The 24,760-nt window shown below is 47.1% G+C and overlaps 1 protein-coding gene across 2 annotated transcripts in view; it reads right to left on the reverse strand.

The window, feature by feature from the left end:
* PTPRN2 (protein tyrosine phosphatase receptor type N2) overlaps positions 1–24,760 on the reverse strand; it is a 3,479,756-nt gene that overhangs the window by 2,436,674 nt on the left and 1,018,322 nt on the right. For both annotated transcript variants that reach the window (XM_069647979.1, XM_069647978.1), the window contains exon 3: positions 10,882–10,995. In XM_069647979.1, coding sequence (XP_069504080.1) covers positions 10,882–10,995 — 114 coding nt within the window. The remainder of the gene's footprint in view (positions 1–10,881; positions 10,996–24,760) is intronic.

The raw sequence follows: 24,760 nt of genomic DNA on the forward strand, positions 1-24,760 counted from the left end.
AGCACCCTGTACCTCCCCCCTCCTGGGTGCCTCCCCTCCCCCCCAGGTCGTATGTGGCCATTTTTGATTTTTCTTTTAGTTTAGTTAGTTAAGTTTCTGTTTGATAGTTAGTTTAATTAGGTAATGTAGGTTTTTCATAGTTAGTGTAATTAGTTAATATAGTTTAAAATTGCTTGTCTATTGTGCTTTCATGTGATGGTGCGGTGCTTTGTGGCTTTTGAAGGCATCCACTGTCTGTTCCAGCTGGGCCCTTCAGGCTTGTCTTGTGTATGTGTTTGCTGCTTGGGGTCCTTGACTCACATATGCCACTCCTGCCTCCTTTATCCATGGGCTCGCAAGGATGGTTCGGTGTGACAGCCTATTACACAAGGGCTTTGGACTGTCATATCTGTGGCATGTCTGGTGCTGTGTAACTTGTGTTGACACCCCTAGTGGGGATGATTGCGGTGTTATTGTCCACTGTTCAGCTTTTGCTAGATGCGGTGTTTCATGATTAATGTGCACATTCATTGCTATGCATTGTGTAGTATGTTTCTTATCTTTACTGTACACGTGCTTGTTGCAATTCATGCCGTAGATAGTGTGTTCCACACTTTGGATGTGAAAGACGGACTGATGGTGTGATTTCTGATGTAAGTCTCTGACATGGTCCAGTAATGAGATGCCTGAAGAGACACACACAGATGACTTTAAAGCATTAATCATGTGTTTCATGCCCTTTCTGCAGGGGGATGAGCCTCCAGACCACCTTTGCCAGCAGACATGGCCCATTGGACGTCTGAATTCTGGACACGTTTGTTGGTGCCCACATGCACATGTGTGCACAAGCAGAGGCACAGGGATTGCAGACCTACATCCTAGAACTGCTGACGTGTTCCAAGGAACTCCAGGCAAGGTGAGCAGCACAGGGGGGCCACAACACAGCAAAGCTTGCACCAGGCGAGTTGCACATGCAGGCTTAGTAACAGCACTGAGGGTGAGCTTGGACGAATATTGGTATTGAAGCACACAATACAGCTCAGATGTGTTGGTGGACTGATGGCTGTTGATTGTAAGGTTGTCTGGGGCACCTGCAGGGGCAGTGGCACATACCCTCCGGTACACCAAGGTCCATTGAGGCACTTGTATCAACCACGTAGCCTTCCGAGACATGGAAAGGGGCAGCTCACAGGGACATACAGCAAGGGACATACTCGGGTGCAGTGCATTTAATTTCCATGTACATTTTGAAACATGCACTGCCTACTTTGTTTTGGTCATGGTGGAACACGACTTGTTCTGAAGTCATGCCTTGCTATATAGGTCTGTCTGCTTACCCAGGGAACATTGCATGTTGTGTGAATTGTGACACATTGGTGTTCCATTTGCCACACACCCGCCAGCGGCTGACTTACTGCATTGACTGTGTATGACCCATCACAGGGGTAATGTTACATATGGGTACGAAGCATCTACACCAGATTGTCTGTTTGTAGAGTAGTTTGTTGCTGTGGGGCATATTTGGTGGTGTGTTTTTGTGTTATGGGCACGGACAGATTATTAACTGTGGCTCTCTTTGCAGCATTGACGTGCTCCTGTAACCGGACCTGAGAGTGCGCAGGCAGGAGGCCAGCACTCAAAACCAGAGCTAAGTGTCTTGTTGTTTTTCTTTCAAACTGCTCTGCATAGGCTTGCTGGGGGGTGCACTAATGCATGGATGAATGTGTAATTCTATTTGGTATGTTTGTTTCCCCTAATCACCCGTAGTCCTATCCAATTTTAAACCCTGTACCCTCTACCCGGTGTTCCTGCTTCCCGTACCTATGCAAGCAACGTTCCCTAACCCTCTTTCCCCGCTGGGGTTGTGTAAGCCCCAAACTTGCAAGCGCCAAAACCCTAGAGGGGGTGTTTGGTTCGTGCCACTCCTAAGCCTGGACTACAGAAGGCCATGACAATGATGTCCAAGTTTGTTCGGATTGTGTATGTGTTCATGCAGGTAGTACATTTTCGTGCATTCCCTACTTTCATGTGTCATTCCTCCTCCCCTCTCCTGCCACTCACTCCAGTTATCCAGTGTGCCAACACCTGTCCCGACTGCATATCCCGGACCCTCCTTCCCCACCAGGGTCTCAGAGGCCTGTGTGAGTTTGACCTTGCAGGCACCCGGGCCACGGTGGGGGTGGTTGTTTCGTGCCACTCCTGTGCCTGTACACGGGACCTGTGACAGTACACATCCGTTCATGGTGCATCATTCTATGTTATGTACCACACATGGTTCACATCCTGCTGTGACATTGTTTTACTGTGCTACCTTGGTTGTTACATCATTGTAGTAGTACTTGGCCTTTGTGAGGTACTGCTACGTCACGTCATCTACTGGAGGGTGTTCTGGTTCGTTTTTCTGGCTTGGATTTTGTGATTTTGCAAATGAGGGTGGACTCTGAGGGTGCAGGCACCTTTTTACACACAAGGTGGGAGATGGTGTCGAAGGGGAAGGGTGATCCTGTGGCCAGGTGAAATTGAGGGTTGAAGGCTCCATGACCCAGGTGCAGTTGTTCAGTGGGTCATGGTCATTTGTGAGGGAGGGGGGGTGTTTTGTTGTTGATAGTTGCCTTGCCCTGCAGTGTGATGGGAACCCTGGCATTGTAATTGTGGTATCCTATGTACATGATGTGTACATGATGTGTTCTGCTGATCAATGCATGTTCATGTGTTCAGGTGTGAGGGGATAGTTGCGGTTTGACATGCTGGGGTGTACACATGGTGAATGTTCACATGTGATGTGTAGAGGACACTGATGGTCACTTGATTGCACATGCATATATTGAGTGCATGTCCTTACTGACCCACACACTTGCACTATGATGCACTACATGTACAACCACCCTTGGATATCCACGTGTACACTCTGTTTGCCTTCTGGTGCCCACTGTGTCCCTGCAGCACATGTTCTGTGACCAATTATGGATCCTGTACATGCCTAATTTGCTTTTTGATGTAGTTTGTCGCTTAGATGTGATGCTCAGGGTGTGCATCACACACAATAGCTGTTCACTGTGCTGTGCGCTGAGCAGTGTGTTGCAGGCGTTGGACACAGCACACAGAAGCTGCAGTGTTGATTTTGCAATGCACAATGTGCATGTAGACAGGCATTCATTGTTATGTTATGTCTACAACTTTTGTAATGCATTTGGGAATTACTTATTTTGGGTGGGAGGTTGTTGGTCAGTCATTTCATCGGATTCCATGTCAGGCATCATTGTCTGATGCCACTGTACATTTTTGACATGGCAATGTGTACCTTATTGGTACTGTGTTGGTGTATGGCTATTGCTTGCCATGTCATGTTGTGGTTTGGGAGGGTTTGAGTGACATAACAGTGATGGTCATGGCCTGTTTTGCAGGTGTGTGTGATTCACACCTTGCATGTCAGGGTCATCTGCTTCTCAAAGCAACTAGCTGGGGGTAGATCTCTCTCCGCGGCAGGGGCCTCCCTCTGGAACAGCCTTCCTGCCTCACTGGAACTTGAGGAGAACCCTCTCCAGTTCCGGAAGCACCTCAAGACCTTCCTCTTTACTTCTGCTTTCTCTCTCCCTCTCCCTTGCTAAATTCTTCACTGGAACTGCACTGGATCTGCAACTGGGCCACTCTCACCGACCTCGGTCCCTGGCCCAGCCACTCCACTTGCACTGCCACCCTGGCAACCCCTGCACTGCGGGACTGTCTCTCTATCCCTACAGCCACCCCTTCCCAGCACTTGTCTGCACTTACCTTTGCAGTTGCCACCAGCTGGCCTATTTATTTGTTTGTTTTTTATTCTACTTACCCTGTACTGCACTCCCCCGTCCCCTTCCCCTTGCACTTTTCCCTTCCCCCTACCCCTGCACTTGCGCAATCTAAATGACACCTGGCCTAGTAGTATCGTTGTCTGTCTTCCCTTGTTCCCACCTCCCTGCCTCGTCGCACCTTGAAACACTTGTGTATAGGCACGTTACAAATGCCATATCATGTCATGTCATATGTCATATGTGTGCCTTTTGGTCACACAGGATAGCTTGTGTTTAAGTAGCTAGGGATGCAGACAATGTGGCACTTCCATGGCAACTATCTCAGGGTGGTAGGGTTGTGACAGTTGACTGTCTCTTTGTCATCATCGATTGTCACCTGGTATGTGCCAGGCCTGTGTGCACTCCGCAGGGGTGGGAGTTTAGGTGACAAATGTGGCCACAAGCTGAGTCCGGGCTTCCTCGCCACATGCCCTGTCCCCTCCCATGGGCAGCGCCTGTGCCTGTGGTTGGGGATGTGGGGGCACCACCATGTACACCAGTACGCCCTGCCGTGTTGCAACATTGTGTAGGACACATGCTGCCACAATGATCCTGCACACTACTGGGGGTGCATAGAGTAGCTGCCCGCCAGAGCGGTCAAGGGAGTGGAAACGTGACTTGAGCACTCTGAATGTGCACTCCACTATGGCCCTGGTTGCAATATGGGCGGCGTTGTATCTTACCTGGGGTGGTGTGGTGGGGTTCCGGATTGGCGTCATCATGTGGTTGCTCAGAGGGTAGGCACTGTCCCCTGGGGAGGTGTAAATGGTTGTGATTATTGGGGTTTGTGTATTTGTGTGTGTGTGTGTGTGTGACATGCATGCATGTGCAAGGGCATTTGTACTCACCTAGGAGCCAGGTGTCGCCATGCTGCCCAGCTTCCAGGGCTGTGCTCAGGGCGGACATTCTGTATATGAAACTGTCATGGGTGGAGCCAGGGTAGTTTGCATAGACAGAGGTGATGATTCCCTTTGCATCGCATACCACCTGTACATTGATGGAATGCCAGTGCTTGCGGTTTCGGTAGATGTGCTCAGTGGCCCTAGGTGGACGTAGGGCCACATGGGTGCAATCTATGGCACCGAGCACTTTGGGGAAGTGTGCCACCCTGTAAAAATGCAGGACAACGGCCTGCCTTTTTGCGGGTGTTCTGGGCATGTATATGTGCCTGCGGACTGAGGGGCGCGCTGTCATGATTGCCAGTACCTGGTGTAGGCAGCGTGACTGCATGGCCTGTGAGACCCCCCCACTATGGCAGTAGTCCGCTGAAATGACCCAGTGGCCAAGAAATGCAGGACATTGAGCACCTTCTCCAAGGGGCTTAATGCTTGGGAGCAAAGGGTGGGGGATGTAAGGTCATCTTCCCACTCCCTGACCAGGTCTAGGATGATATGGGGTGGAAACTTATACCTGCCGTAGACCTGGTCGTCAGGCATCCCAAAAAGGCTTGTCCGTGGTGCGAAAATGAGTGCCGTGGCTATTCTCCTCCTCCTGCGGTGTCCCACGATCAGTGCTGCGACAAATGGGGCATTCATCGTAGCTGTATATACGTGTTTGTTGTTTGCACGCACTTTTATACTGTGCGCGGGGACGCTTCCGCCTGCCTTTGTGTGGCGGACGCGTTGACGCCTGTGTGCGTCTTTTGCCGTGCGCAGGTGTCTCATATTAGAATCCATGAATACGGGTTGTTCGCGTGCGTGTGGGCGTTCCGTGTAGTTCCCTGCAGTACTTCCCCAGTTACGCCTTCTTTTTCACGCGTTATTCCCCATTCCGCGTGTTACGCCCACTGTTCCGCCCACTTTGGTTGTGTGCGCCGCGCTATGTGCGCTTTTGCTGTGCGCGTAGCGCACGCCATGTGTGCCCGCGTGCGCCATGGCAGGATTTGGCGCACGGACAGCGGGAAACACGCGCAGCATCTTCCTTGAATCGCGTGCGCTGGGTTTCTCACGCTTGCGCCACCTTGCGCCTGCTTGCGCTGGGATTTTCGGCGCACGTTTGCTCCATGAATCGACCCCTAAATCTTCTTATTCCATCAGACGGTAAGGGCTGAAAAGATGTGCCAGTCCCTCTACTGAGAATAACCTGTCCTATGGGACGGAAGGGCTACGGTCACCTTTCAGCTCTCCGTGCCATACCATATCACTCTGGTCCCGCCCACAAGAACAGTCCATCGCCAAAATACCAGGCAACTTCCCTCTGAACAAAATTAGCAGCAGCAAGCCTAGACACATGTCCCAACCCAAGTCCAGAGATAGACTACTGTAAGGGTATAATCAGATGCAATCTATTTAATTCTTAATTTTAACTTGTTTTAATTTCGTTGTGCTCCAATTTGAAAAACTGCTGTTTAGCTTCATTTTGTGAATCCTGTGTAATCTTTATGTAATTTGTCACACTTTCCAGCCCATCACCTATCCGTGCGCAGCTGCCTTCGTGTGCTTGAAGAGTGATTGTAAGCACAAGGCAGCTCTGCACTAACCGGCATCTGAAAGACATCAGAAGCCTGCGACTTGAATCAGACTCCATGATTGGACGTCTGCACGCACGCTCCGAACTACAATTCCCTAGGGGATTGTAGTCCGGAAGGGTTTTTTCCCTTGAAACCCAGATCAAACGCGCCGGCGTGGACGGGTTGGGGCCAGTCTGCAGCAGTCCGCGGCAGAACGCGGCTCTATCCCCAAGAATCTGTGCTCCGGATCTGGTTCCGTGTCATTGGGCACTGCTAGAGCATACCAGAAACAAACACTGCTTCAGGTGAGATCCCTAATTTAGGTAGTTCCACTGCTTCCCAGTTAAACACCAGAGACAGGTTACAGGGCCACTTAAGGGGGAAGAGATGGGGACTACCAAGGAAAGAAAACTTGAAATTGCCCCTCGCAAGATATCTACAACAAGAGAACAGACAGGGGCTCAGGAGGTTACGCTCACTTATAGAGGACGACAGCCGATATATCACTGGGGTCCTACAACACCAGCCATCCCGATAAGAAAGATACTATAGACCAGTTCAACCAGCAACAGCAGGTCCTTAGGACCCTAAAAGTCTGTTTACTGAATACTCGATCTCTCAGTAAACACTCAGAAAATATTCACGACCTTATCATGGAGGAAAAGCTAGATATGCTTTTCCTGACAGAAACTTGGCTCAAAGAGCCAATTGGACCAGTGTGTAATAAAGCGGTCCTAGAAGGATATACCATCTATCATGAGAACAGGGATAAAGGGGAAGGAGGTGGGGTAGCCAAAATAGCAAGAGAGACATTCAGTCTATTTAAAGCCTCAATGTCCTGCACAGGCTGTGAACCTCTCCACCTCAAATACTCCCCAACCCCTAGAGTATGCATCAATTTTATTGTGTTATACAGGCCTCCCTCCCCTATTTCAGACTTTAGCTGTGAGATCACCCAACAGCTTAATGCACTGAAATCTACTAACTCCTCTTCAATCCTGGTTCGCGATTTTAACAGGTGGTGTAGAAACCCCCTTGACAAAGAAGCCACAAGACTTGAAAAGTAATTAAAACATATTGATTACTCTATCCAGAACAACAAGCCCACTACAATGAAAGGTAATCAGTTGGACTGGGTTGTAACACAAACTCTTACCATCCAGAATATAATAACCCAGCCATCTGGTCCAACCATTTCAAAGTCATGTTTGAAATTTGCCTACAAGACGCACCCAGACATAAACATAGTCCCCATATCAGGACTAAGAGTAGACATTTTAAAGGCACAGGCCCAGAATAACTAGAACTCTGCCTTCGCCAAATAGTAGAGTGCTTCCAAACTGGGGACTCCTGCGAGCAATTGTTGTAACACTACTCGAATCACCTACTGGAGATGGTGGATCAACATGCCCCTCTTAAATCCAAAATAGTTAGAAAAACTAATAACCATCAGAGCTGATTCAATAGTACACTCAGTGATCTCAAGATTGAAAAAAGACAGTTGGAAAGAATCTGGCAAAAAGACCCCTCACCAGAGACTAAGGACCAATGGAACCCAGCTAATGTTAAATACAGAAAGGGCATTAGAAACGCTAAAGCAGAACACTATAATGAGCTAATCGAAGCTGCACCCACTCGGCAAGTAAGCTCTTTGACATTCTCAAATTGCATGAGAAACCAAAATCCCTGTCTCCCCCCTATACACCTACGGAGGAGGACTGTGAAACTGTAAAAAAGGCCTTTGCAGATAAAACTCAAAAAGCCAGAGAAGCTACCATCCAGGCTAGAGAAACCACCAAAGAGATTCATCTTCCTAATGCGGCTAAACTACAATCTTACGAACTAGACAACTTTAATTTTCAACCCATCTCAGAAACTGAGATGGTGAAGATGCTAGCTAAGATGAAACCGTCCTCTTGCGCCGAAAATCTAATTCCTACTAAAAAAATCATGGAAAACAAGGAATTGTTTCCCCCAGTGCTGTGTAAGATAAATTAACACATCTTTTCATGATGGCATGATTCGCCAAACCATAAAGAATGTGACCATCACACCATTGCTAAAAAAACGGGTCTGGATCCTAAAGATTCCAGTAATATGCGCCCAATCACTAACACCAATTTTGTCCTGTAAATCATGGACAAAATTGCTACAGAACAATTGCAGGCACACGTGGAAGCCAACAACATCCTGCACGAGCAGCAGTCGGGCTTCCGTGCTGCTCACAGCACAGAAACCGCAATGTTAGATCTTCAATCGCGAAAGCTCTCCATAATGGATAAGGGCAAGACAGGGATACTAATGCTTCTAGACCTATGTTCTGCTTTTGATCTTGTCGATCACACACTGCTACAGCAAGTACTGGAGAAAACAGCGGGATGCTCCAAATCGGCCTTGGCCTGGCTGGCATCTTTTCTCACAGATCGAGTAGCCAGAATACACTGGGAAGAGAAGTTCTCAACTCCAACCCCTATAGGTACAGGGGTATCACAGGAAACTAGCATATCCCCTCTCCTCTTCAATTTATGTATGAAATATCTATGTGTACTTCTAGAATCCATTCGCGTATATTTCACAAATTACGCCGATGACACACAGCTTGTGTTAGAACTGGGGGGTGACTACCGATTAGACAAGGAAAAGATCATGACCGTTTACAACCTGATAGACAAATGGATGGAAGACAACTGGATGTGCTTGAATAGCAAAAAAACTGAGCTTATGATTTTTGGCTCTAGCCAAGCGAGGGATAAGCTCGGAATAGAATATGAGGAGCTTGTGATTAAAGACTCACGTATTAAGGTAGTCTCTCATGTAAAAACACTTGGGATGATGATGGAGTCCACCTTAGGCACTGAAGCTCAGACAAACTACCTCCACAAAAATAATGCCTATTATATAAGGATCCTGAGAGCCATCCGCCCACTTCTTAACGAGAACAACGCGGCTACGATAGCCAGGGCCATTATACTGGCGCGCCTTGACTATGGCAATTCATTATTACTGGGAGCATCCAAAAAATGCATCAATAAATGCCAGATATGGAAAATAATGCGGTCTGGGTTGCAAAAGGGATTAATAGAAGAGACCACGTGACGGAGGGCAGAATATCTCGCCATTGGCTCAGAGCTGAGGAGTGAATCCGCTTTAAATCCATGACATTAGTGCATAGATGCTTGTATGGAGCAGCCCCGTCGTAGCTCAGATCCACGTTCACGCGATACACCCCAAACAGGACCCTGAGATCACAAGCACTAGGCAAGTTACTGGTACCTTTGGCAAACCGAGCATTGGGTGCCGGGAAATCCTTTCCGGTTCAGGCAGCTCGGCAGTGGAACATCCTTCCAGCAGCAATGCGAGTAGAACCGAATTATTAAATTTTCAGGAAAAATCTGAAGACCCACCTCTTCAAATAATTCCCAACTTCTTAGTCATCATTTCAGCACCCTGACTGCCTATTCTGAATCTGTCTCTCTGCGCCCTGATGCCTGAGGGCTACCAACGCATTACAAACACAAATACAATACAATACAAAACAACCTCCGATCAGCAGCATCGACCGATGAAGATAAGATTCAGTGCAAAGGGTCCATGTCTAGATTAGCCTGACCTACTCTAGGAACACAAAGCTATCACGTGACTTAGACCTTCCTAGGAAAGCACCATCTGACCAAAATGATTTTTGGGACTTGTTGGTTTGCAGTAGAGGCACTCTTGCATATCTGGCCAATGTTGAAATTCTTGGGGACGCACACTTAATCCCTAAATCAGCCAATGAATGGCTGTTTGAGGCATGCCATTTTAGGAGTGTCGCTCTTTTCATTACTAAACTCACAGACACTCACAGATACTATTGTTGTGATGCTATGTATGTGTGGTAGGTCGCAAGCCAGTTGGATCAAACACATCTTGATTTTAATCTGAATATCTCAAAATAATTATTTGAGCATACTGCATGAGTTTTGTGATTGTTTTCATGAGTCCTACTCTTATGGCTGAAGCTGATAATAAAGCTGTTCAACAACAAATGCCATGTGTATCCCGCCCTTCTCATAACTCATAGCTTGCTGTGACGATTGACCAGAGACGCAGTGTGGATGGAAATCCCTGGGGCGACGCTGAACACCGGTACCTCAGCCACCACTTCACTGCATGAGTTGGGGGAAAGGCAAGCGGAGGCACCATGGCACGCAGAGCTCTGAGTAGACTGCCAGCATGTCCAGAGGAGTGTTATGTGACCACCACAGTGCCCGGATCTCCTGGCTCCCTGTGACTCCCCTCACTGATGGAGAGGGAACACGGAGACCAAGGCAAGCCAGGCACTGGCCACAGCAATCTGGAACAATAGTGTTCTCTGTTTTTTAACACAACTGTGCTTCTATGGGCTCCTGAGCATCACCTGTTCCAAATACAGTAGAAGGAAAGTATATTCTGGGCCACAATAACATTTTATGTGCAGTGCTAGAGTAAACTGGGCTAATCGGCCTTAGTCATAGCACCCTGTAGCACCAACCAGCTAAGTATAGAGCATCACTAACGAAATTGTAGTAGCCATCAGAAAAAGTTAAAATCAGCTCTAAAATCCCCTTCTTATAGTCATAACCACACAAAAATGAAGAACTGCACCTCTCTGTGAAAGTTTCTGTAAGATGATCCTGAGGCGCTGGAGAACGGGAGGTGAAACTTCGTATTTAAAAACGTCTATCACCGGAACCCGCTGACATCTTCCAAAAACTCCATCTGCAGAGAATGGGAGAAGACAGCATAAGAGAAGTTGATCATCATAGCTTAAAGAGTCAATACTGCATAGAAGGTTCTTGCACTCTAACGTGACAACAAGTACGTTCTGATGCAATGGGGGGAGCAAAACCTGCAAGGGATCTCTGGGGCAATTGTATGGAGTCTCAGGGAGGCATAAGTACGGTGGCCAGATTTTGAAAAAACCGGGACATCCCTCTGACATAGAAGTAGGACTACCGTTTCAGTGATGATAAACACAAAAGAAGGACTAAAATACAAAGAGGATGCAAATGAAACTGCAGTCCTACTTCTATGTCAGTGGCCTGTCCCGGGTCATGTTGGAGGCACATAATGCTGAGGATGGAGGACCCAGAGGAAAGTGGAAGATATGTGGGATGGGGTAAACAGTCGAGTGGAGAGAGCGGTATCTGGCCAGATGTCATGATTTTTCAAAAGGTCTGGCAAAAAAAATGAGTTGGTATCCACCCAATCCCCAAATCCCAGGACAGGGTTTTTTAACTTAAAAACTTTTCGGACCCCAGGATGGAAGGGTGAATACCCAGACAGTCTAAGCAAAACCCTAGGCATAAGCCAAGCAGACAAAACGACTTTAGTGGAAGCCCTGCTTCTACGAGGTGACACTGAACACATCGAGGTGAGCAAAGCTTTAATTTCAGCATGCAGTGTCCACACTGTGGGGAGGTTCGAACACGGCCTATCCCCAACGAGTTCAACATCATTTAATCCATTAATCACTGAAGCGAGTAGTACACTCTAAACAACCTCACCTGGACAAAAAAACAGAGGTGCTTTGACCAAGTAGGGAGTGGGTTGCAGTCTGAATAAAGTTGTAAAACAATTTTAGGAAACAAGATGTAGGTAAAAGCGAACCCCCAACTGTCCCCACAAGAATTGGATCACAGGCTGTTTCTTCACACGTATTCGTATGAACTGTGCTTTGTATTATTACAACTTGATTATCTAATTGTCAAATATCAAGTCAAAACTTCACATTTCAGAAACCTAATGCAAAGAAATGGCATATGAAATGCCTGGAAACGCGAGTAGTATCAAAGTAGGCAAAACACTGGCTTCGTATATTGCAGCAGTGCTGCCATGCAACATGCAGGGCTTGATGCATTTCCTGGGACTACGTGGAAATAGCATGCAGCGAAGGAGCAAAGCAGTGGCTTTCCAAGTCTCGTAGACCTCTTCATCTGTTCCTTCGCTGCATACTGTTTGCAGTTAGTCCAGCGATAGGTAGGTACACCTGAATTTTGGGTGGCGCCAAACTTTTCTGTGCACGGTAACACTACAGCAAAAGAACAGATATCCAAAATAAGTAGGGAAGGAAACAAGCATATTATAAATAATTGTACTGCTGTACATCTGGCATACATCAAGACCTAACATTAAAAAAAAAAATCTTTCTAGTATGTTTGTGTCCAATACACCAGAAATCCCTACATTAAATTATTTGTTATGCCAGGGTGAAAGCAAAAGCATTCAGCACCAATCCAATTATCTATTTATGGGAGCTAATACATGTAGGTTTTTTCAGCGAGTTGAAAACAAAGCTCTTTCCTTCAATGCTTTCCCAAACCACACCTTTCAGTGAAATGGGGTCCCAAGTGGGCTTTGTTCTGAGGCTTTTCCATTGAGATAGGCACCTGCATTGGTTTCCAGCCTCAGTATTAGCGTTGTCTGCTCCGAACAAAGGCCCGCTTCACGCCTTAAGTACCTGTGGCCATCTGCAGCCCCAGAGCTGAATCGGAAGATGGCTCTCCACCCAATAGCATAAGGGTTTCAACGCGGAGCGGCCCCTAGACCGCATTCAGATTCAAATTCAATTAGCACATATCAAAAGAAGGACGCAATCTCAAGAAAGTACACGGATAATTACCAGACCGCATTCGAAACATCTTGTATCAGCAACAAAGAGTCGTGAGTAAGAGTTGTGCATCAAAAGGAAACCTAGATCATCAGTAAAAAAAAACATTGAATTTAGACACACGGATCAGTGGTGTAATGGGCACCACCGCAGCCACTGCGATTGGGGGCAGACCGAGCTATTCAGGAACCCTCAGATTCACCCAAGGCCTGGGTGGCTCTCACATCAAGGGCCCCTCACCGCAATTTGCAGAGGGGCCCCTTATGTTGTGCTTTACATCGCTGGAGGAACGGATGTGAGCAATATAGAAAGGAAAGTAACGTAAAAAGTCGACGTTGGCTATCCAGTGGTAGTTCTGGCAGCACAAAAGGGACGGCCGAGAAGTCACAAACTGGCCACACACCAGTGAGATTTAATGCACACAAACACTGTATAGCCCAATGTCCCTGTGTTCATCTTTATAGAGCCCTTTGCTTTTTAGCCAACAGCCACCGCATAGTCCCTTGGTACCATGGCTATCTTTATAAACTCCTGGCTTTTTAGCCAAAATCCACTGCATAGCCCCTTGGCAAAGTGGTCATCTTCATAAAATCCTGGCTTTTTAGCCGGCCCGCCACTGCATAGCACCTTGGGTTATCTTTAAAAAGTGCTGGCTTTTTAGCCAACAACCACTGCATAGCACCTTGGCAACGTGGTCATCTTTATAGAGTCCTGGCTTCTTAGCCAACAGCCACTGCATAGCACCTTGGCACCGTGGTCATCTTTATAGATTTTCGGCTTTTTAGACAACAGCTACTGCATAGCCGCTTGGCACTGTGGTGACCTTTATACAGTCCAGGCTTTTAGTCAACAGTACCTTGTTTGTTTCTGTCTCACAGTTCACAGTCAAAGTGATCCTGCTTGTTTAGAGGTTTAGCTGAATGTGACTGTGATGGCACGAAGCCAGCTGACACTATGACATTGCAAGCGACTGCTGCACCTCTAAATATTTCTTTGAAACTTTAGCTCTCACTCTTTCTCCTGTTCACACAGGAGTGGCACAAGTTCCCCAGATGTTTGAACCTCCTCCAGTTCAGACCTTCGCCCAATGGGATTCCGTGTTTGGACACTCAGGGGCTTGCTCCCCAAAACACCCGAATCCACTTCACATATTTACTTTACAGATGAGTAGAATACTAGGTAGGGAGTGAGAGAGTTCACTTTGAAGTTGTTCTTGGAGATGGAAGAACTTGGGCAAAGGGAAAGAGGAGGGATATAGGCATTGAAGTGAATTAGAGCATGTCTGATGGGGGTCAATAGTAAGGTAAATTGCTTTGACAGAGGAAGAAAGACTAGATTAAGTATGTTACCTTGTTTGTGGGTAAGGTGGTTGCACAGGGAGAACAGTGAGTGGTCAGAGAGGATTGAGTCGAATTCAAGTTGGATGGGGGCATGAGATTTTAAGGAGGTAGAAGTCTCCCATTCAGTGGTGTTCAAGAAGGAGTTTGAGGTCAGGGATGAAGGTGTTGAGGGGTTCTGGGGGCCTGTGGATCATGGAAACAGTGAGGTAAGTGGATGAAGGATTTATGTAGCAATGTGTTGAAAGGTGGGAAGAAGGAAGTCTGAAGGTGAGAAAGGGGAGAGGGTGTGTCTTGTTGAGCATTAGGCCCACCTGCGTTCTTTCTTGGACATCGATGGAAGTGAATGAAGATAACAGAGTCTGTGTGTAGCGTGGACAAGGAAGCAGTTTCTCTGCAGGCCAGCCAAGTTTCAGAAGGGGGGCGGGTGTGTGTGTGTATACGTGTTTCCATATAACTGTCTGTTCAGATGAATTATTCAGAAGACAGGAATCCGTGAGTATGTAGGGATGTGTGTGTGGTAAATGCATCTGCATGAGTGTGCGCGTGCATGTGCAGGATTTACCGCATGTGTTTGCCGGATGTGTAGTAATCGCATCTGTTTGCTGGGGGAATAGATGTGCTAACGCTACAGCTTTAGCCAATAGTAGGATTGGTTTACAGTTTTTGATCCATTGCATTTCCTCTTAAATGTCGGGGTAGCCAGCAGGTTGTGTCTCGTAGATCTGGAGTTTATTTCAGGGACATGGGACCAGAAGTTGACATCCCTTTATGGATGATGTAAAGTGTCCTTTCTAGGATATTTTCTTCAAAGGGGAGCCCGAGAAGGGATGTTCATGCTGGGGCATTTGCAATCATGGGTTTGAGGGCATAAGTATTCCTAGTCATTTTCCTCTGAAGAATTTTAAGGTGGTCTGGATGAGATATTTGATAAGGACCATGTGGATTGCATTGCAGTAACCTAGAAATCTAAAGCTTGGGGGACCTCCATTTTGTGAGAAATTTCAAGATAACAGATGACTTTCTTGAGTTTGTATCCTGAGCAAAATCTTACGCCCGAGCCATGTAAGCTCTTTCAGGCTAAAATTACTTTCGAACTTAACAAGTGCGCTAATCCTAGCGAACGTATGGTATGGTTGGAACATGTTCAGAAATCTGTTAAGAGTCATCATTTGTTTAAAACTTTGAAATTCTGCCTTTTTGACCCCCATGCATTTTCAGGAGCACATGAGGTCCCTAACAAAGAGGATAGTTTTTGTCAAACTGATTTGCCTTTCGAGTACTCTGATAATCAGGATCAAGCCTCTTTGGGTCTGTCTGCATGCTCGAATTGTATTGCAACACCGGCAGCGAAGTCTATCTCCACCATGACAGCCACTACTAGAACTAAGTCCTCACAGTCTGCCAACATTATACCTCCTGCTTCCATCAGAAAAGCAGAGCCGTGCCTGGCTGGCATGACTGGGTTTACGGATATGGCTCCCAAACCTGCTAATTTTAGGAGTCTACGCTTAAGAAAGTCCCATATGTCTATCCCTAAGGATGTCCTAATTAGAGACTTGGTCACTGATCATAGGAATTTTATAATTACTAGTGTCGATGAACCCTGCGAGAGAGAACCAAGGGAAGCTTTCCAAAATAAAATACTGGCATTGCTTCGCCTAAGAACGGGTCCGGGCATAGTCAGAAGCTCTGATCTGAAGTTTTTAGGCACAGAAAACATTGATGGCTGGTGTACCCTGAAGAACAGGGATTGTGTTTTGGTTGCGTGTGGATCCAGTAACCTCCCTGGGTTTTTAAGTATGTGTAAATATTTGCCAATGGGATCCTCAAATTTAAGACTCGTAGTTTCAGACTCAATCACTTGCATATGCCCTCTTTTTTATAGAACCTCCCTTTTGTATTTTGTTTATGTTGTTAGTAAGTTTTTGTTTTTGTGTAGCGCTCTGAGGCCTGTGGGGAAGTAGCGCCTTACAAGAATTTGAAATAAAGAAATCAATAAATTAGTATATGCAAATGGTATTGAGTTTTTTTAGATGTAAGGTTGATTTGTGAGATAAAGAATACGAAAATGTCCAGCTTTCAGAACTGGGAGAGCAAATAACCCAAGGCAGGGGAGATTCCTGGGCACCTGAAATAGAGTGACTTGGATCTTAGATTCTGAAACAGGTATCTTGTTCTATCAGTATTCAGGCACAGGTTGGTGTTTATTGTTTTGGATCCATTGTTGAAAGTTAGTGTGTAGTGATGTGAGTGTGTGAGTGCAGGTAGCCTGGTGATCTACTAGTGTCAGTGTAAGTGCTGTGACAGGCTGAATAACGGTGTTGAATGATGTAGTGATGGAATGGAATCTTTGCTCTTGATGCTTGAACAGAGTAGGTGAGGGTCCCAGAGAGCGGCAATTGATATTTGGAAGGTGAAGCCTTGAGGAGGGGGTGTCCAGGGATCTACAGTGCCATTTACATGATGTACTTACCAGAATGATTTACCTTCTACAAGATACTGAATGAACACAACCTTATGAGATCTGTGGATGTGTGGTCCTTGTTGTGTGCACTCCACATCTTTGTATGATGAATAGGATGGGAGAGCTATGCAGTCATGTGGACCTGGATGTGCAGACTCACATCTTTACCTAGTGATGAGGATGGGGTGAGAGCTATGGAAGCAGGTGGACCTTGATGTGCAGACTCACATCTTTACCTAGTGATGAGGGTGGGAGAGCTATGGAAGCAGGTGGACCTTGATGTGCAGACTCACATCTTTACCTAGTGATGAGGGTGGGAGAGCTATGGAAGCAGGTGGACCTTGATGTGCAGACTCACATCTTTACCTAGTGATGAGGGTGGGAGAGCTATGGAAGCAGGTGGACCTTGATGTGCAGACTCACATCTTTACCTAGTGATGAGGATGGGGTGAGAGCTATGGAGTCATCTGGTCGTTGATGTGCAGACTCCACATCTTTACCTAGTGATGAGGATGAGGTGAGAGCTATGGAAGTAGGTGGACCTTGATGTGCGGACTCCAAATCTTAACATAGTGATGAGGATGGGGTGAGAGCTATGGAGTCATGTGGACCTTGATGTGCGGACTCCAACTCTTTACATCGTGATGAGGGTGGGAGAGCTCTGGAAGCAGGTGGACCTTGATGTGCAGACTCACATCTTTACCTAGTGATGAGGATGGGGTGAGAGCTATGGAGTCATCTGGTCGTTGATGTGCAGACTCCACATCTTTACCTAGTGATGAGGATGGGGTGAGAGCTATGGAAGTAGGTGGACCTTGATGTGCGGACTCCAAATCTTAACATAGTGATGAGGATGGGGTGAGAGCTATGGAGTCATGTGGACCTTGATGTGCGGACTCCAACTCTTTACCTAGTGATGAGGATGGGAGAGCTATGGAAGCAGGTGGACCTTGATGTGCAGACTCACATCTTTACCTAGTGATGAGGATGGGGTGAGAGCTATGGAAGTAGGTGGACCTTGATGTGCGGACTCCAAATCTTAACATAGTGATGAGGATGGGGTGAGAGCTATGGAGTCATGTGGACCTTGATGTGCGGACTCCAACTCTTTACCTAGTGATGAGGGTGGGAGAGCTATGGAAGCAGGTGGACCTTGATGTGCAGACTCACATCTTTACCTAGTGATGAGGATGGGGTGAGAGCTATGGAAGTAGGTGGACCTTGATGTGCGGACTCCAAATCTTAACATAGTGATGAGGATGGGGTCAGAGCTATGGAGTCATCTGGTCGTTGATGTGCAGACTCCACATCTCTACACAGTGATAGGCTTATTTTAAAGGCCATTAGATGAAATATCCCACAGGACCTGAGAATCCTCTGCTTACATTTGGAAATGCGGGCATGAAGGAGTCAATCAGGTTGACCAATATTCTGACAGACACATTAAAAAGCGATGGGGAAATGGTGCAACCTTGAGGAACTCCAAAAGTAAGTCAACTGGGCCTCGGTGTGAATCCGGCAATCTTTACCTGACAAGACCACCTGTGTAGGAGGTAAAGATGGATCTTAAGTTATCACCCTGAATGCCCATAATGTCATGTAGTCTCTGTTTACAATAAGCTGCCGAGAAAGACGGTAGAATGAAAGCAAAAGGGACATCCTTATGTCCAGATGTCAGTAGTTTCTCTATCATGAAAAGGAGCCGATTTCAGTAAAACACATGAGGCAGTGTGCTAGGGAACAAAGATGAAGGCACAATGACATCCATTCCCAGTCCCCTTCCACTTGCGAAGGTGCACACAAAAGGATATGGTCAAGGATATGGTCAAGTCTAGAAGATCCAACTCCAGCGCCAAAACCACATGATATCTTTAATGTTAAGTATCTTGTAACCTTCCTTGATGAACACCCCTACACCCACCCACCCCCCCCCCCGAGGGAGCCTGAAAGATGTCCCTCTTATATAGATAGTTGGAATATTCCAGACATTGGATATATGAGAGTTGCATTGGTAATGAACCTTGAGCAGAGTAGTTGCAGTCAAGATAAGACTTCTTACGCCTGGCAATAAGGCGGACAAGATGGAGACCGTCCTGAACACAGGCACTAGAGTATTGTTTCCCATTGGGGTGGATTATTCAAAAGACCAAGGTATTTTCGGTACAAGCTACTTAGCTTTTATGCGTCGAAAACTAGGAAACCAATTTGTAGAAATGATGAAAAACAGCTTTTTTTCTTGTGTGTTTAGTCAGAAATAACAATGTATAAGTGTTGGTTTAATAAAACTGTAGGAACCTTTCATTGAATACTAATTTTATTGTAAAAATGATATCATCCTTCGAGTTATAAGATACTTAAAATTGAAGATATTATGTGGTTTTGGCGTTGGGTCTTCTAGACTTGAACGAAATTTCTCAAGACTTGGAGGTTGCGTCTTGGTTTGATCCTTGGTTCTTTCGAGCTTGCCGACCATACTGGTTCAAAATTGTTGGTTTACACAGAATATCAGGAGGTGTAGCTCAAACTTAAGCGCAACCTCAATTGCCATGTAACCAGAGATCGAAGTGGGTGGGAGCGGTCGGGAGCGAAGTGTAGGAAAAGTTGAAGCTAGCACTTCAGTGCACCGCACTGAACATGCCTTTAAATAACCAGTGTGTTTGTTTGGGGGTTTGGATTGTGTGTGGGAGGGGGCGTAGTGATGGAGTTTGTGGAGAGCGGGGGCAGACCACCAGGGAACATAGTTCCACTTCTTCTTTTCGTACACTTCGACCACTGCATGTAACACAAAAGGATACGGTTGACTGACCGGAGGGGCACAAGAGCAGATCTGGTGATTTGTCTTAGAACGAGAAAGGAGGCGGGCGTGTTGTCTGTTAAGTGTGGGTGTAATTGGGCGTTGCTGTGAATGACACAGTCCGGCATGATGTCACTTGGAATGCTGTGAGGATGGCACCTCTGCGCGTGCTATATGTCTTGGCTGCCTAGGATTTCATGTGCATTCGGTGTAACTCGCCTGCCACGGACCCGTCCCGCTAACGTAAGACTCAAGCCATAAGTGGATATTATAGCAACATCCATATGCATCGTGGACCCGTCATTCGTGAGGTACGAGGGCGGCGCAAGATGTTTTAGCCCTGAAAGTGTGTGTTCATTCTCCCAGGCATGATAAAAGGTAAGGAAAACGTCCAACCCTCTCTCCCCACAATTTAAGGGGTAATGGGCAAGCAGCTCGGGCTCAAGCAGCAGAAATGTTCAGGAATAACGTTCCAAATGCATTACAGTGACATTTTTTCAGCACCTCTCTTTTCCCACAAAAAGCAATACGCCACAGTCGCGCCAAACCCGAAAATGAGAACGCGCTCGCGGTATGCCACGCTCACCGTCCTGCCAGGCCATATTTTCACATCTACCGCAAAGGTGTAGATTTGCTGCTGAAGTGACAGCAGCCCCCGGCCCCCCTCCCCCCCAAACCCTCAAGTCAACCCCCGCCGCTCCATATTGTTTTTTGATCCATATGGATTAGGTAACACTTCAGTAATTCCGAGCAGCGGTTTTCTATTCTTTCAGGCGAGCCAGCGGGAACTCTGGCCGTTGGCTGGCTTGCTTTCAGAGGCTGTGAATGAGAAAACCAAGGCCCCGCGCGCTTTTTCTCCCCCTTCCTAACACCCACGGTTTCAATACGGGCTCTTTCAAATCGTGTCGGGGAAGGCGGGCTTTGAAATACAATTCGGAGAACAGAAAGACCGTGGGCCCCTAGACTAAATCTCTTGGGCAAATGCCCCTCGTTGCAAAAAAAAAAATACACATTCTGAGGGAAGCACTGAGTACTGTCATATTTAGTGGAGCCTGTAATGCGTGGAAAGATAAACAATGGGGGAGTACAGAAGAAAAGGAGGGGGGAAAGGCTTATCTGTGACTGAGGCGGCTAATCTCCCTGCATCTACAGCGCTCAGCTCCGCTCAACACTGGTTGCCAGGTAACGGGGGCCGGCTCCTCTTATCAGCGTCGTGAGGGGCCATTGACTATTCAGGCTGGATTGAAAGCTGTGCGCACGGGGTTACAGGCGGCGCCGAATGAAAATTGCACATTGTGGGGGGATGAAGGCAAGTCATCTCTGAGTCCTCTCCTTATCTGGGCACTGGGCTATTACGCACACAACGACGATCATTTTCCTGCATTCGGCTCTTAACAGAGACCCAAATATAATGTCCCCACCAGGAATCTGCTCTTACTGTATTCCCTAACGCTGGCACTGATGCCGCCCACCATTACGGGAATAACTGGAAGGGCGCAGTGTATATTTCAAAAAATCTGTGCGACCAAAGAAAATGACAAGGCGATACGGTCGAGTACTGAAATCAAACCCGGTCGAGTGGTAGCATGCCTGACACTCTAAAACCTTACACACATAAACATTTCAACAGAAGCCAAAGTAGACTTAACTCACACAATGAACGCATGGTCAAGATTAGCTAGCAGACCTAGAAAGGCGGAATGTATGCCATTTTCAGGCTTGCATTATAACGTCTATGTCAAGGTCAGTCTTTTCCCAGTGCCAAACATTCCCCCTACCATAACTGACATAGCATCTAACCACACCACCATAACACTGAAGTGCCATACGTCAAACACCTCAATCTCTAAAACAAGGCATGCAAAAACCAGACAGGGTCACCACACACACCCCTGTTTGACACCAATGCCACATAAACACTGATCCTGCCATACCACCATAACACTTAAACATTCATGGAGCATTGCACGAGCTGCACACTTTCCATTCAGTCGCACCTGGCAGTTTGTGGCCGTTCGGGGCCTAGGGATTAACTAGAAGGGCATGTGCTCACCTGTACCCTTGTTCCTGGTTTCAAGACCTCGGGAGTAACTAGAAGGGCATTTTCTCTCCTTGTTCCCTTGTTCCTGGTTTCAAGACCTCAGGAGTAACTAGAAGGGCATGTGCTCACCCGTACCCTTGTACCTGGTTTCAAGACCTCAGGAGTAACTAGAAGGGCATGTGCTCACCTGTACCCTTGTTCCTGGTTTCAAGACCTCGGGAGTGACTAGAAGGGCATGTGCTCACCTGTACCCTTGTTCCTGGTTTCAACAAGACATCGGGAGTAACTAGAAGGGCATGTGCTCACCTGTACCCTTGTTCCTGGTTTCAAGTCTTCGGGAGTAACTAGAAGGGCATGTGCTCACCTGTACCCTTGTTCCTGGTTTCAAGACCTCAGGAAAAACTAGAAGGGCATTTTCTCTCCTTGTTCCCTTGTTCCTGGTTTCAAGACCTCGGGAGTAACTAGAGTAGCATGTGCTCACCTGTTCCCTTGTTCCTGGTTTCAAGACCTCGGGAGTAACTAAAAGAGCATGTGCTCACCTGTACCCTTGTTCCTGGTTTCAAGACCTCTGGAGTAACTAGAAGGGCATTTTCTCTCCTTGTTCCCTTGTTCCTGGTTTCAAGACCTCAGGAGTAACTAGAAGGGCATGTGCTCACCCGTACCCTTGTACCTGGTTTCAAGACCTCAGGAGTAACTAGAAGGGCATGTGCTCACCTGTACCCTTGTTCCTGGTTTCAAGACCTCGGGAGTGACTAGAAGGGCATGTGCTCACCTGTACCCTTGTTCCTGGTTTCAAGACATCGGGAGTAACTAGAAGGGCATGTGCTCACCTGTACCCTTGTTCCTGGTTTCAAGTCCTCGGGAGTAACTAGAAGGGCATGTGCTCACCTGTACCCTTGTTCCTGGTTTCAAGACCTCAGGAAAAACTAGAAGGGCATTTTCTCTCCTTGTTCCCTTGTTCCTGGTTTCAAGACCTCGGGAGTAACTAGAGTAGCATGTGCTCACCTGTTCCCTTGTTCCTGGTTTCAAGACCTCGGGAGTAACTAAAAGAGCATGTGCTCACCTGTACCCTTGTTCCTGGTTTCAAGACCTCTGGAGTAACTAGAAGGGCATGTGCTCACCTGTACCCTTGTTCCTGGTTTCAAGACCTCAGGAGTAACTAGAAGGGCATTTTCTCTTCTTGTTCCCTTGTTCCTAGTTTCAAGACCTCGGGAGTAAGTAGAAGGGCAAGTGCTCACATGTACCCTTGTTCCTGGTTTCAAGACCTCGGGAGTAACTAGAAGGGCATTTTCTCTCCTTGCTCCCTTGTTCCTAGTTTCAAGCTTGGGAGTAAGTAGAGTGGCATGTGCGCACCTGTTCCCCTTTTCCTGGTTTCAAGACCTCGGGAGTAACTAGAAGAGCTTGTGCTCACCTGTTCCCTTGTTCCTGGTTTCAAGACCTCGGGAGTAACTAGAAGGGCATGTGCTCACCTGTTCCCTTGTTCCTGGTTTCAAGACCTCGGGAGTAACTAAAAGGGCATTCGCTCTCGGTGTTCTCTTGTTCCTTGTTCCAAAACCTCTGAAGGAACTAGAAGGGCATGTTCTCTCCTTGGTCCCTTGTTCCTGGTTTCAAGACCTCGGGAGTAACTAGAAGGGCATGTGCTCACCTGTTCCATTGTACCAGGTTTCCAGACCTCGAGAGTAACTAGAAGGGCATGTGCTCACCTGTTCCCTTGTTCCTGGTTTTAAGACCTCAGGAGTAACTAGAAGGCCATGTGCTCACCTGTTCCCTTGTTCCTGGTTTCAATACCTCGGGAGTAACTAGAAGAGCATGTGCTCACCTGCTCCCTTGTTCCTGATTTCAAGACCTCGGAAGTAACTAGAAGGGCATGTGCTCACCTTTTCTCTTGTTCCTGGCTTCAAAACCTCGGGAGTAACTAAAAGGGCATTCTCTCTCGGTGTTCCCTTGTTCCTGGTTTCAAAACCTCGGGAGTAACTAGAAGAGCATGTGCTCACCTGCTCCCTTGTTCCTGATTTCGAGACCTCGGAAGTAACTAGAAGGGCATGTGCTCACCTGTTCCCTTGTTCCTGGTTTTAAGATCTCAGGAGTAACTAGAAGGCCATGTGCTCACCTGTTCCCTTGTTCCTGGTTTCAATACCTCGGGCGTAACTAGAAGGGCATGTGCTCACCTGTTCCCTTGTTCCTGGCTTCAAAACCTCGGGAGTAACTAAAAGGGCATTCTCTCTCGGTGTTCCCTTGTTCCTGGTTTCAAAACCTCTGGAGGAACTAGAAGGGCATTTTCTCTCCTTGTTCCCTTGTTCCTGGTTTCAAGACCTCGGGAGTAACCAGAAGGGCATTTTCTCTCCTTGTTCCCTTGTTCCTGGTTTCAAGACCTCGGGAGTAACTAGAAGGGCATGTGCTCACCTGTTCCTGGTTTCCAGACCTCGGGAGTAACTAGAAGGGCATGTGTTCACCTGTTCCCTTGTTCCTGGTTTCAAGACCTCGGGAGTAACTAGAAGGACATGTGCTCACCTGTTCCCTTGTTCCTGGTTTCCAGACCTCGGGAGTAACTAGAAGGGCATGTGCTCACCTGTTCCCTTGTTCCTGGTTTCCAGACCTCGGGAGTAACTAGAAGGGCATGAGCTCACCTGTTCCCTTGTTCCTGGTTTCAAGACCTCGGGAGTAACTAGAAGGGCATTTTCTCTCCTTGTTCCTTTGTTCCTGGCTTCAAGACCTCGTGAGTAACTAAAAGGGCATTTGCTCTCTGTGTTCCCTTGTTCCTGGTTTCAAGACCTCTGGAGGAACTAGAAGGGAATTTGCTCTCCTTGTTCCATTGTTCCTGGTTTCAAGACCTCGGAAGTAACTAGAAGGGCATGTACTCACCTGTTCCCTTGGTCCTGGTCTCAAGACCTCGAGAGTAACTAGAAGGGTATGTGCTCACCTGTACCCTTGTTCCTGGTTTCACGACCTCGGGAGTAACTAGAAAGGCATTTTCTCTCCATATTCCTTCGTTCCTGGATTCAAGACCTCGGGAGTATTTAAAAGGGCATTTGCTCTCTGTGTTCCCTTGTTCCTGGTTTCAAGACCTCTGGAAGATCTAGAAGGGAATTTGCTCTCCTTGTCCTCTTGTTCCTGATTTCAAGACCTCTAAAGTAACTAGAAGGGCATGTGCTCACCTGTTCCCCTGTTCATGGTTTCAAGACCTTGGGAGTAACTAGAAGGGCATGTGCTCACCTGTTCCCGTGTTCCTGGTTTC

This window comes from Ambystoma mexicanum, chromosome 2q (assembly GCF_040938575.1).
Source record: "Ambystoma mexicanum isolate Mex_15411 chromosome 2q, UKY_AmexF1_1, whole genome shotgun sequence".
Lineage (NCBI taxonomy): Eukaryota > Metazoa > Chordata > Amphibia > Caudata > Ambystomatidae > Ambystoma > Ambystoma mexicanum.